General features: G+C 40.4%; 1 protein-coding gene across 1 annotated transcript in view; it reads left to right on the forward strand.

Moving 5' to 3' along the window:
- Positions 1-14306, forward strand: part of LOC118401404 (neurturin-like) — a 37673-nt gene extending 23367 nt beyond the window's left edge. Inside the window, exons 2-3 of the mRNA XM_035798881.2 lie at positions 3511-3772; positions 10541-14306. Of these exons, the coding sequence (XP_035654774.1) occupies positions 3532-3772; positions 10541-10959 (660 nt within the window). The 5' untranslated portion in view covers positions 3511-3531 and the 3' untranslated portion in view covers positions 10960-14306. The remainder of the gene's footprint in view (positions 1-3510; positions 3773-10540) is intronic.
- Positions 14307-14781: the final 475 nt, after the last annotated feature.

A 14781-nucleotide genomic window follows, 5' to 3' on the forward strand; every position in this document is an offset into this window, starting at 1 on the left:
ACGGTTTCTGGTTGGGGAACGTTTTAATAGTGACTATTAGTGACTTTTCAAAGACGTTTGTCGATACCAGTCGATAGTGTCTCTGAGTAAAAGGCAAACAACCGGTGAGTATTGCCAGAAACTGTAAAGCAGATCTTTTCACTTCCAACCATGTTTTCCCTCCTAGTCGGCCACTCTACAGAGAGGGACAGAAACACAGGCTCTGATGAAGGCCCTACAGAGGCCAACACATTCACCCCCAGTCTGGCAAAGCACTTTGACAGAGCTGATCTGGATATGTCCTCAGCCACTGTCAGTTTACCATTTCCTGATCTGGAGAAATGTTTTGCACCCCACCATCTTCCCCGCCCCGCACAAACAAAAACAGATTTCAAACATGGGAGGGATCTGAATCAATTGATACTGTTAATGGTAAAGTGTGGGAATGAACGTGGAAAGTCAAATGTGGTACAATAACATACATGTATTTGCATGGGAAAACAATTACAAACACCGGTGCGTGAGCAGACAAACATAAAGTAGTGAAAAGGTCAAGGGTCTTTGGTGTCTGGAACAGGATTGTTCTGCTTTGCTTCACGTCTACTGTCCACAAGAGGAGGCTGGTGGGAAGAACTATAGGAAGACGGGTTCATTGTAATGGCTGGAATGGAATAAATGGAACAGTACCAAACACATAAAAAATATGGAAAACGCATGTTTGACTCAATTCCATTTATTCTATTCCAGTCATTACAATGAACCCATCCTTTTACAGCTTTTACCGTTTGTATCTCAATATCAAATCATTAATTGGTAGCAATTAAGTATGTTACTGTGATTGTTTTCAATTAATGCTGCAATATGTAACTTTTTGGGCAACCTGACCAAATTTGCATAGAAATGCGAGTTATAGATATGTAATTCTCAATGAAAGTAAGTCTCAGAAGTGGTAGATCTGTTCTATGTGCTTTAATTCTATGTGTCCCGTTTTTAAGTTTCATTTTTGCGTATTTTACTTTTGGTTCTGTACACTAGCTACAAACTTCTGAAAATGCAATCGTTTTGATTATTGAAAAGATATTTCATAGAGGTTAGATGGTACAATGACTGTACACCAGGGGTGTCAAACTCATTCCATGGGCCTTTGGGCCTTTGGGTTTTTGTTTTTTCCTCTCAATTAAGACCTAGGCAACGAGGTGAGGGGAGTTCCTTACTTATCAGTGACCTTAATTCATTAATCAAGAACAAGCAAGGAGCGAAAATCCGCAGACGCTCAACCCTCCGTGGAATGAGTTTGACATGTGCTCTACACCAATGGAGGCTGCTGAGGGGAGGATGGATCATAATAATGTCTGGAATGGATTGTAATGGCTGGAATGGAGTGAATGGAATGGTATCAAACATATGAAAGCCACATGTTTGATACCATTCCATCCACTCCATTCCAGTCATTACTATGAGCCACCCTTCCTTCAGCATCCTCTACTGCTGTACACATACATTGCTTGTTTTGTGACATAAACTGAAATAAGGAAAACTATTCTAATTTTAGGTTTGGAATTCTCTTCCTTATTAGTCTATTAACTGTGATGTCACCTGGCGGGCCAAAAGTCCAACCCACCCCCCCGAAACAGGCAGAAATTTCTAGAGGTCTTTTCACACCGATCATACACTGAAAGGGCATTATCATAATTTTGTACAATTTCTCAGTATTATTCCAGCATCACAGTGTGAAAATATACTGTCGCCTCTTCACTGTTAACGTTGAGACTGGTGTTTTACGGGTACTATTTAATGAAGCTGTCAGTTGAGGACATGTGAGGCATCTGTTTTTCAAACTAGACACTCTAATGTACTTGTCCTCTTGCTCAGTTGTGCACCGGAACCTCCCACTCCTCTTTCTACTCTGGTTAGAGACAGTTTGCGCTGTTCTGTGAATGGAGTAGTACAGTGTTGTACGAGATTTTCCTATTTTCAGCTTCTAAAATGGTTTTCTCATGATCAGTCAGTCTTTTAAAATTATCAACTTGGATTAGCTAACACATCGTGCCATTGGATCACAGGAGTGAAGGTTGCTGATAACGGTCCTCTGTACGCCTATGTAGATATTCCATAAGAAATCAGCCTTTTCCAGCTACAATAGTCATTTACAACATTAAAATGTCTACACTGTATCTCGGATCATTTTGATGTTATTTAAATAGACAAAAATGTTGATTTTCTTTCAGAAACAAGAACATTTTCTAAGTGACCCCAAACTTTTGAACGGTAGTGTTTATAAAACACAGGGAAATCATGTTTTTGACTGCACTGGGCCTTTAAAAGAGACTTCAGAAACAATATCGCAGAACATAATAAGTAATATGGTGAGAGTCCACAGTAGGCTGCTGAGGGGAGAACTGCTCATAACAATGGAGCAAATGGAATGGCATCAAATAACTGGAAACCATGTGTTTTTACACCATTCTGCTCCAGTCATTACTACGCGCCTGTTATCCCCACCTCCTGTGGGTGAGACAATATTGATTACACACAGAAGCATCACTGAGAGATCCCACAACAATGGGAGCCTAAATCAAGCTGTGAAGCCGATAAAACACTATTGGGTAGATAAGTAATAAAACAGAGTCTATTGCTGCATAGTTCAGTTTAAACCATTACTATGTAGTCAATCCCTCGAGCAAAGCAAACTAGAAGATTGTGGAAAATTATTATCGCTCAGATCTTTTAAGGAACAATTTCAAGATAGTTTCAAGATGACAGATTTTAGGTGTTTCTTGTGACTCTCAACGCTGCGCGATGAGTATCTTCTGTAAACTAAAGCATGGCAGGCTTACCTGAGAACCACTGTAAATTCAAAGCTGTCTCTTCAAACGCAGACATACCTGACAAGTCTCTGTACTGCAAATGGGAGACTACAACTGGAACGAGATCAATCTTGTGGTGGAATGAGAGACCTCTGATGGCTACCATGCTAGTAATAGACTTTTCATCTGGGACTTGACACTATGCCAGAGGAGAATCCCATCCATGCTCACAATAAGGGCAAGCTCTGTGAGGGAGTTTACACAAGCTGTACGCTGACTGCTATTCTCTGCTCACTTTTGATATACTGAAACATAAAAACAATAAATAAATGCGTTCAGAGACTTCATGCATGGGTTGCCGGAATTGAGTAACACAGGTGTGTTGACATAGAGTATCTGGGCAAATCCACACTTAGCACATCTGACAATCCACACCTGTGAAACAGTCATTGCAGAATGGCCTGAGCAGAGGGACAAAGTATTTTGTTGATGGTAATAACACTTGTGATAACATTTTGAGAATGAGATCTGTTGAAATGGAGGCGCCTGTGCCAACAAGAGGCCATTCCCACTGTACATGTGTGATACTATGGAACTAAGCAGCTGTATTTGCCATTTATTGCATGAAGTATTTGTCCCGTCACTCCTGTGCTTTCATCATTGTGGGTGTTCCAGTAAAAACAGTCCCCCCTAACCTCTTCCCTTGTGTTTCCTTGTCTTTCAGAGTGTCAATGCTCATTCTAAAATGAAGTTATGGAAGTGTGCCACCATCGCCTTGACTCTTTGTGGTACAGCACTGTCCTTCTTCCTCACTAGAATCATGGTTCCCACGCCGCCGCATCACTTCCTCTCCTGGGACTGGTCTTCGCCGCGGACATCAGACTCCGCCTCCGCCTCCACCTCCTCCTCCAACTCTTCTTCCTCCCTGATCGGACCTCATCGCAAAGCGCGGTCGACAGATGGCATCAGCAACATTTTGACAGAATGTAAGCAAAACCATCATCTTCAGTCACCAACCATTCTGGTCCAGATGTTCTGATTGGTTTAGATGTTCTGATTGACCCTTGCTAAAACTCCAGATGTGATTGCATATTTCAATGGTCACTAAAGAAAACGTTATGGTGGAGAGCGGTCAAGGGAATGTACACTTTTTATGTGCACTTTTTCACGTGTTAAAATGTGTCAACAGTAAATTGGATAATTATCAACCAGTCTTTGTTTGGGGGCCATTATTAGTTTACCTGTACAGATAAAGCTAATTAACTACATCATCTCCATGACCATGGACCACAGAGGTATTTGCACTGGTGACAGACAATGCTGCCGAACATGAAGGCTGCTTGGTCTAAAGTGGAGGTGTCCTGGTCTAAAGTGGAGGAGTCCTACTCTCACATCACACCCATTGGCTCCGCAAGGACATCATGGCACTGAAAACAATGGATACACTCTACAAGAGAGCCATGGAAATGGTAAGGTATGTGAAGGGTCATCAAGTTATAGCAGCAATCTACCTCACCAAGCAAAGTGAGAAGAATAAGAGCACCACATTGAAGCTGCCCAGCAACACCCGTTGGGGTGGTGTTGTCATCAGGTTTGACAGTCTACTGGAGGGGAAGGAGGCTCTCCAAGAAATGGCCATATCACAGTCTGCCAATATGGACAGCCCCCATCAAGAGGATCCTCCTGGATTATGTATTTTGGGAGAGAGTGGTAAGCAGCCTGAAACTCCTGAAACCTATAGCAGTAGCCATTGCACGATTGAGGGAGTCAATGCCATCCTGTCTGATGTTCAGTCTCTGCTTGCAGATGTAAGAGAAGAAATCAGTACTGCCCTGCCCACTTCACTGTTGCTCCAAGCAGAGGAAACTGCAGTTCTGAAATACATCAAAAAGCGTGAAGACTTCTGCCTGAAGCCCATATACGCCGCAGCGTACATGTTGGACCCCAAGTATGCTGGCAAGAGCTTCCTGTCTGGTGCAGAGATCAACAAGGCCTATGGTGTCATCACTACCGTGTCTCACCACCTTGGGCCTGGATGAGGGCAAGGTTCATTCCAGTCTGGCGAAGTACACTTCCAAGCAAGGGCTTCGGGACGGAGATGCAATTTGGCAGTCGTGCCAACATATCTCATCCACCTGGTGGAACGGACTTTGTGGATCTGAGGCACTTTCCCCTGTTGCCTCCATCCTCCAAATCACACCAACATAAACCGCCTCAGAGCGCAACTGGTCCTTGTTAGGGAACACACACACCAAAGCACGCAACAAGCTGACCAATACAAGGGTTGAAAAATGAGTGGCCGTCAGGGCAAATTTGAGGCTTTTAGAACCTGACAACGAGCCATCATCAACAAGGTTGGAAAGTGACAATGAAGAGGAGGCTTCGGAGTCTGATGTTCAAGAGGTGGACAATGAGAAGGTCCAGGGAGAAGACATGGAAGCCTGAGAGGAAGACAACCAAAGCTTTAGTTTCTGGAATATCATTTTACAGACGCATGTTGAAAATGGTTTTGGGAGATGCGATGGGTCATTGGGATCACTCAATATTCCCTTTCTTTTGTTGTTCAGTGAAATCATCCCATGTGTCACACCCTGACCTTAGAGACATTTTATTTCTCTATTTGGTTAGGTCAGGGTTTGATTTGGGTGGGCATTCTATGTTTTCTATTTCTTTGTTTTTGGCCGAGTGTGGTTCCCAATCAGAGGCAGCTGAGGCAATGGTTGCTCATGTTCGGTTTCTGTTTAAGTGTGTTGTTTGTGAAAGTTTAACTTTCTTAAAATATGTGGAATTACATGCACGCTGCGCCTTGGCTCAGCTATGACAGGGGGTTTGAATACAGTGATTGTGACACCATGTCACACACCAAGTTCAATTTGTAACTAAATAATTTTAAAAATTTCTATTGGAATTATTTAATCATTTGCAATTACATCTACGTATGATAAGGTTAAAGGTTTATTTTTCTGTCTCTACGATATGGTAAATACAGTTGAAGTTGGAAGTTTACATACACTTAGGTTGGAGTAATAAAAAATAATTTTTCGACTACTCCACAAATGTCTTGCTAACCAACTTTAGTTTTGGCAAGTCGGTTAGGACATCTTCTTTGTGCATGACACAAGTCATTTTTCCAACAGTTGTTTACAGACAGATTATTTCACTTATAATTCACTGTATCACAATTCCAGTGGAGTTGACTGTGCCTTTAAACAGCTTTGAACATTCCAGAAAATGATGTCATTGCTTTAGAAGCTTCTGACAGGCTAATTGACATAATTTGAGTCAATTGGAGGTGTACCTGTGGATGTATTTCAAGGCCTACCTTCAAACTCAGTGCCTCTTTGCTTGGCATCATGGAAAATCTAAAGAAATCATCAAAAACATCAGAAAAAAACTGTAGCCCTCCACAAGTCTGGTTCATCCTTGGGAGCAATTTCCAAACACCTGAAGGTACCATGTTCATCTGTACAAACAATAGTACACAAGTATAGACACCATGGGACCACGCAGCCGTCATATCACTCAGGAAGGAGAGGCGTTCTGTCTCCTAGAGATTAACGTATTTGGTGCGAAATGTACAAATCAATCCCAGAACAACAGCAAAGGACCTTGTGAAGATGCTGGAGGAAACAGGTACAAAAGTATCTATATCCACAGTAAAACTAGTCCTATATCGACATAACCTGAAAGGCCGTTCAGCAAGGAAGAAGGCACTGCTCAAAAACCACCATAAAAAAAGTCAGACTACAGTTTGCAACTGCACATGGGGACAAAGATTGTACTTTTTGGAGAAATTTCCTCTGGTCTGATGAAACAAAAATAGAACTGTTTGGCTCTAATGACACTCGTCATGTTTGGAGGAAAAAGGGGGATGCTTGCAAGCCGAAGAACACCATCCCAACCGTGAAGCACGGGGGTAGCAGCATCATGTTGTGGGGGTGCTTTGCCGCAGGAGGGACTGGTGCACTTCACAAAATAAATGGCATCATGAGGAAGGAAAATTGTGAATATATTGAAGCAACATCTCAATTCCAAATGGATAATGACCCCAAGCATACTTCCAAAGTTGTGGCAAAAAATGGTTTAAGGACAAAAAAGTCAAGGTATTGGAGTGGCCATCACAAAGCCCTGACCTCAATTTGTGGGCAGAACTGAAAAGCATGTGCGAGCACGGAGGCCTTACAAACCTGACTCAGTTACACCAGCTATGTCAGGAGGAATGGGCCAGAATTCACCCAACTTATTGTGGGAAGCTTGTGGAAGGCTACCTTAATTAAACGTTTGACCCAAGTTAAACAATTGAAAGGCAATGCTACCAAATACTAATTGAGTGTTTGTAAACTTCTGACCCACTGGGAATGTGATGAAATACAAGCTGAAGTAAATAATTCTCTCTAGTATTGTTCTGACATTTCACATTCTTAACATAAAGTGTTGATCCTAACTGACGTAAGACAGGGAAAAACTGAGTTTAAATGTATTTGGATAAGGTGTATTTGGATAAGGTGTATTTGGATAAGGTGTATTTGGATAAGGTGTATGTAAACTTCCCACTTCAGCTATATATCCAATGCAAAAAAAAAATCTATATTTAAATGGTATTTATATTAATTTGCATATATTTCAGTTCATTCCCATATATTCCCGTTAATTCACATATGTTCCCGTTAATTCCCACGGAAAGTTTCCACCTCTGAATATTCCCCAAAATGTGCAACCCCAGTTGCTGCCATGCTATGTTGTTGTCTTAGGTCTCTCTTGTCATGATATGTGTTTTGTCCTATATTTTTATTCATTTTATTTTTAATCCCATCCCCCGTTCCTGAAGGCTTTTTACCTTTTGGTAGGCCGTCATTGTAAATAAGAATTTGTTCTTAACCGACGTGCGTAGTTAAATAAATAAATAAGAGCCACCTGGCCTTGTGTTAAGACACTGTCCTTACACACTGTCCCTTTGGCTTTGGCTGGGCATTACTGAGGGTTCTTGTTATCTCTCATCCGCTGATGGGCATTCTATTTTCAAACTACCACAAAGTAGGTTGCAAAACAGAGCGTGACTGAGGGGAATTTCTCCAAAGTCATTTTTACTAGACCGAAATGTCTATCTGGTGTCCTTTTTCTGGCCCGGACTCAGAGTATGACTCTCAGACCATTATTCAGATCATCCAATAGAGATTTTCTAGGCGAGGTCAAGAGTAAGATCTGCAAGCCTAATCACCTAGCCTAATCACATAATCTTTCATGCTACTGCCAGGCCATGGGGAGATCTTCACACAAAACAAACAACTGAATCGCAAACCATTTTGGAAAAAATCACTTTGGGAAGGCCTTTTTCAGTTTAATTTGTGAATGCAAAGAACAACGAAGTGTTGTTGCTTCAAGACCACCATTGATTACAGTATCAGTCAGTGCAGCAAGCGAAAGCAGGGCTATTACAGTGTCTGAGTTGGTAGGGTTTAGTGTTTAACAAGCTCCCTGGTGTTTCAAAAGCCTTTTAAGTAAAGGTTGTGTCCTGGAGGGGATAGAATGAACTGTCAATTACAGCTCTATCTATCTTTAGAACAGACCCTAAGGGGCATAGTAGAACAGAATTGTCAGACAGATGAGCATCATTTTTTATTATCTTGTGAAGTAAATACCTGAAAACGTAATTAAAGGGGTAACCTGCGATTGCTTCATCAATTTTTAGACTTTTAAATTAATTATATATACCCATTGATTCTTGAAGAATATAACTTAGTTCAACTGTCGTATCGCATCAACCCCAAATATACAAATATTTTACTCCATCGTTTGTAAAAAAATAAAAAAAAGAATTTTAAACAAACACTGTATAGCCTCAAAACATGGTTAAATCTAATCTTGATCTCATGGGTGGTCAGTCCTTCCATCCATAGTTATGTCTATGAATTTGAGAATGGTTCAATTTCTCCTGCCCCATCCCTCAGCTCTTAACCAAAATAGAGAAGAGGTGACCGTTTTTTGTTTAAACTGTAGATGCTCCTTTAATTGATATGCATATTCCTTTGTTTGCATAAACGTTGAGTATGACAATGTGTATGGAATCCCTTTCAATTAATAAAAAGGTGTTATTTGTCTATACCGTTGATGCTGTCAACGCATAAACATGATGTGATCTCTACAGGCCCATTGACCACAAAAGTAAATTCTCAGTGTTCTATAAAGTTTTACCTCATATTTTGACAGAATTGATTTGGTATTTGGTAATCCCTATGGCATGAGGTTCTGGATCAGATGTTCAAATGCATTGGGCATGGGAAAGAAGTTCATTGACTCCTAATGGAGCAGGTTGAGAGCTTCAAGTTCTTTGGTGTCCTCATGACCAACAAACTAACATGGTCCAAACAGACCAAAACAGTTGTGAAGAGGGCACGATAAATCACTATTCCCCCTCAGGAGACTAAAAAGATTTGGCATGGGTCCCCAGATCCTCAAAAGGTTCTACAGCTGCACCATCGAGAGCATCCTGACTGGTTACATCACCGGCTGGTATGGCAACTGCTCGGTCTCCGACCGCAAGGCACTATAGACGGTAGTGCTTACAGCTCAGTACATCACTGGAGCTAAGCTTCCTGCCATCCAGGACCTCTATACCAGGGGGTGTCAGAGGAAGGCCCTAAAAATTGTCAAAGACTCCAGCCACCCATCAGAGACTGTTCTCTCTGCTAGCGCATGGCAAGCGGTACCGGAGCACCAAGTCTAGGTCCAAAAGGCTTCTAAACAGCTTCTACCCCCAAGCCACAAGACACCTGAACATCTAATCAAAAGGCTACCTATACTACATGCATTGCCCCCCCCTCTCTTTTACACCGCTGCCACTCTATGTTATTATCTATGCATAGTCACTTTAGTAACTCTACCCACATGTACATATTACCTCAATTACCTCGACTAACCGGTGGTGTCCCCGCACATTGACTCTGTACCGGTTCCCCCTGTATATAGTCTTGCTATTGCTGCTCTTTAACTACTGGTTACTTTTATTTCATATTCTTATTCATATTTTTTTTAACCGCATTGTTGGTTTGGGGCTTATAAGTAAGCATTTCATTCATTTCATACACCTGTTGTATTCGGCGCATGTGACTAATAAAATTTGATTTAATGTGTAAATGTGCTGATGTTTAACATGTGGAACAATATTTACAAAGTTTACCTCGTTTACACAAAGACTCAGCCACAGGTGTACCAGACAAATTGACATGATCTGAAAGGAGACATCACTATTTCTATAGACTCTATTTCTATAGAAAATATTGTCTACTTTCTCTGCCAAGTACATAGCTAGCAGCTGGACTGGCGATAAACCCAAGCTCAATGATGATTATTGTTCACCAAGCCAACAAGAACTTATTCTTCACCAAGCCAATGATCCATGCAGGTCTAATCAAGGATTCAAATGTTTCAATTGTTTGCAATGAATCTCTACAAAATGGGTCAAGGAAAGTCTAAAGCTAGCATTACACTGTATGTTCCAGTAAATTTCACAGGTATAGGTGATGTAGATGTTAGCTTGTCACATTCCTATCATTTGAAAACCTGTACCAACAACCGAATATCTTTTATATTTTTATTTTCCAAACTGACATAATGTTTGAGACTGTGGTTTCACAGACATTCAAAGGTCTTCATTGTACCACAAGCCATGCTATAGCTACAACAGATGTATTGTATGGTTCTTATGGTTGAATATTATTTTGGCATATCACCATCTCTTCATCTCTTCTCTGCAGTCATGCACATGTTCCAGAGCTTTACAGAGGGGGAGCTGAAGAAGGTGATCGGGACTCTGGTGGAGAAGAAGGCACAGCAGGAGGCCAGGCAGGAGGCTCGGCAGAGCAAAAGGACTAAACGAGCTAAGAAAGCATCGAAGCCATGTTCCCTGCGGGAGGTGGAAGTGACTGTCAGTGAGCTGGGTCTGGGCTACTACAGCGACGAAACGCTGCTCTTCAGGTACTGCAGCGGGAACTGTAATGCTAGCCGCCGCAACTACGACCTCATACTGGAAAAATGGACGAGGAAAGGCATCTCAAAGAGGGAGAGGAGCCCCTGTTGCCGGCCCAAGGAGTACGATGACATTTCCTTCTTGGACAACAGTAACAGATACCAGACGCTCCACGAGTTTTCTGCTCTAGCGTGCGGTTGTGTATAACACCTAGATGGTGACCATTTTGGCTTTCCAGATACTGTATCGAACATGGGAAATGCAACAACTACTGCTACAAAAAAAAACAGGAGTACACAAGAATAGATCCCTACAGTATGACGCCAGGGAATAAGGACATTTGAAACTACCATCTATTCTACCATCTGTTCATTAATTTTGTTTGTTTAGCTTTCTTTGCCTTTCATGGGATATTTCTCTGTTGGTTTATACATTGTATGTCCTAGGATTATACATTTGTCATCATGGGGGAATCACAGTTAAAGTAACGATTTGTTGCTTGATTGTGGACTATGTAGCAATGCCTCCATTACCAATACAGAAGACCAGCTAAGGTATAACTAGCGCATTGCACACTGCAAGTCTGTTCTTATACTACACTTGTAAGAGGCCTGGTTTATTTTTTCAGGAATTAGTGTGTAGAAGTGTGTACATGGAAAATAGTAGAATAATATAGGGAATGACGAGGACGACATGTACAGTATACAAAAGGATGAAACCAACATGAAGCTACCACAGTGTGCTTCTCCACAACTTCTTGATCTGCACCATTGATAACGCATGAGGTATCACGAAGGCAAGTCCAATGGAGCAGCAACAGCAGTACTAGGAAAGACTAGAGGCTTGAAGAAACATGTATCGCAGGCTTCACTTCATATTATGTGTATAGGCACTCCTTCATATCACGGGTAATGAACTGAATCATGACATTTCTAGCCTTCATCAGGAACTTTGAAAATCTACCTCATTTATGTTGAACAATAATGGACAACATCCGATGTAAAAACACACAAACATGTTCTTCAACAGCTTCCTCTGTATTCATCACTAGGACCAGACCAAAAGGAGATATTTTAGTAATAAATAATGGCCTATATTGGCATATGAAGCTGTAGGGAAAAACAACATTAAAGAGCTAGCCCACAGCCTGTTCTATGCATGCTAAATAGAGACGGTATGGGTGATTTAGGCTTAATGACAACAGCTAGTTAATCAAATGGAATGGCTATAGCTGTATAAATAAGCCAGTTCACAGAAATAACAATCCAGCAGAAAAACAATGTGCTATCAAAAATCCCTATCCTTCTACAGCAAGATCACTATGAGCTCATGAAATACAACTTAATTGGTAATACAGCAATGCAGTCTGGTTTGATCATCAAGACAGAGTGGTGCATTAAATGGGTGACTGCTGCATTGTAAATGTGAATGCGAGGGATTGTGCTTTAGTTTTACCATGAATTAGCCTCTGCAAATCCATACCATTTGCGCAAAACCCGCAATAGACTACCTTAATCCACTTACCTCCTTTATAACTGACTTGGCCAAAAGCACTGAGAAAGAGAGAGAAATACAAGCCACCATGCAGCGTTACTATTTTTTGTCACTAGAACACTGGAGATGTAAAGGAGTAGCCATTGGTTTTAACCACACATGTAATATAAATGTTACCAGAACAGGTTTGAGCAGCAATACGTGTTAATATGTGTTGCATCAAACAGAGTTATTTTCTGAAAACCAAATGGTAATTATTCATTAGATTAATTGTGGCCAAATATATTTATATATTATCAAATAACACACCTTCGAAAAGTTCAAGAGCAATTCCAAAAAATGCACTCGAATGACATGAGTTCAGAAAATATCTCTCAATCTTGAAAACTGTAAACAAATAATTATAGACTGAGTGCTGTGTCGAAATTATAGATTTTACCTGAGCATCTACAGTGTAGTGTGAGGTACAGTTAGGTTTAAATGGAATAGTCTGAAGCCAGTGGGAGTATCTCTTCAAGAGCCACTGAACATGCTGATTGGCAAGTGTGTTTTTCTGTTGCTCAATGAGATTTCAGTCTGTGTTTTCTCGGTGCTCAGTGGTGAATCAGTGTATTCTGACCGATTCTGCATTTGTTGAATGATGTTTGTCCCCTATGAGAGACTGTAGACAGGAATGCCTATTTTACTTCTTCAAATCCCCAGAATGTATCTAAGATAACTCAAGGAATCTGTAATTAATTTTGACGTTTTTGTCGAGGATATTTTAGTTGTGCAATTTATCTAAGTGTGTTTGGTGCAGTATTTCTCAAGTTAAAAAGATGTGTGGCGTGTTGTCTTATGTAAACACAGTCGGAGCTGCTGGGCAGGTCTGTCTCACTCTCTATTATATTGGATAGAGAGCAATCACCACAGCTGTTCACCCCATGTTAGTGGGCAAATGGACATCGTCAAATCAAAATTCAACCTTCATTTACCTGTTTTAGACGAGACTGACTTCATGACCAAAATTACCCTATTTACACTTTGTAGTCAATTTTGGCAGTAGAATAACTGTTTCTGACTCATATCGATGCAACATAGGCCATTTTAAAAGGGATTTATTGCTTTTGAAAGGCAGTCGCTCTTTAAGTTAAGACCAATCAAATAATTAGAGCAGACAGGTAATTAAAGTCCCATGCTGGCGTTAAGCCAAGAAAACAGGCCTCCCCAGCCAGGGACCAAAATAGCCTCAAGACTAAATGTGCTTAAAAACCAAAGGATTCCACACTCTCTGAACAATCAGTACACAGACAGTCGCTATGCAGGTGAGCTGTAGCTGCTGCTAGTGAGAGGATAATTATGCCTAGAGCTCTTCAAGCTTGAGGTGACATGATGCTATATAGTGAGAACCATTACTAGGTTTGTGCACTAAAATGAACAGGCTTTTAATGCCACCTTGCATGTATAGAAATGAGCATATCTCTGGCATGTTACAAATGCTCTACATTGTTGAGGACATCTCAATCAAATAATGCATTTTTTAAGGACTAATAAGACATGCAATTTAGTTTTGCCTGTTCAAATGGTTGACAATTTAAGAGAAAAGAGCAACTAGAAAACAAATTGTTGTCTTAATGTTGATGATATGTATTTGTCATTATATATATTTCATAACCCCTATATTTGCCATCACAATTTACCAAGACTACGCAGCGTTAAAATATATCTATGGATTGAAATTCCCTAAGGATTCATCTGTTTCCTCTCTTGGCCTACCTAGAATGCTCTCTCAAAATAAGAAGAGAATGTTTGGGAAATGACAAACGACAACCTACAGCTCTGGCATTGTTGGACTACGTTGACCAACTGCAGTAAAGTTGATGCAATGCATCTGTATTATAGATCATGTATATTTATTGGAGCTTAAGTTATGGTTTATTTATTTAGATAGAATCATAAAAAAAGAGGAACATGTTTATTTATTGAACTATTGGTGCCAATACTCTAAATATTCTAACTGTTGAATAAACTTAATCTGCTTAAAAATATAACATTGTATGTTCTTCTCTTTGAAAAACTCCCATGTACAACGGCACACACATCCCTTAAAGTGATGTTACAGACATTTTGTATAATTTCATCCAGTAGTTTTGAAAGTAGCGCTCATGAGCCAAAACGGTTCCCCGAAAATTGTGCACAATTCTGTAAAAAGTAAACTACTTTGTATGATATGTTACATCCTACAATTGTTGTTTTTTTACATTTAAGAAAAGATAAAAGCAGTCATACAATATCCTACAAACGTGTAAGTGCTTAAGATCCTGTTCAATCTCTTTAAGGAGTCGATTTTCAGACCTCTCTTCAATGTGATTGAGGTGAAGGAAATTACATAACAATTGCCAATGAACATCATGAATCTTCTAATACTTCTGTATAATTGATTTATTTTAATTTTAATTTAACCTTCCTTTAACTAGGCAAGTCAGCTAAGAACAAATTCTTATTTACAATGACGACCTACCAAAAGGTAAAAGACCTCCTGCGGGGACGGGGCTG

The sequence above is a fragment of the Oncorhynchus keta genome, chromosome 22 (assembly GCF_023373465.1).
Source record: "Oncorhynchus keta strain PuntledgeMale-10-30-2019 chromosome 22, Oket_V2, whole genome shotgun sequence".
In the NCBI taxonomy this organism is placed as follows: domain Eukaryota; kingdom Metazoa; phylum Chordata; class Actinopteri; order Salmoniformes; family Salmonidae; genus Oncorhynchus; species Oncorhynchus keta.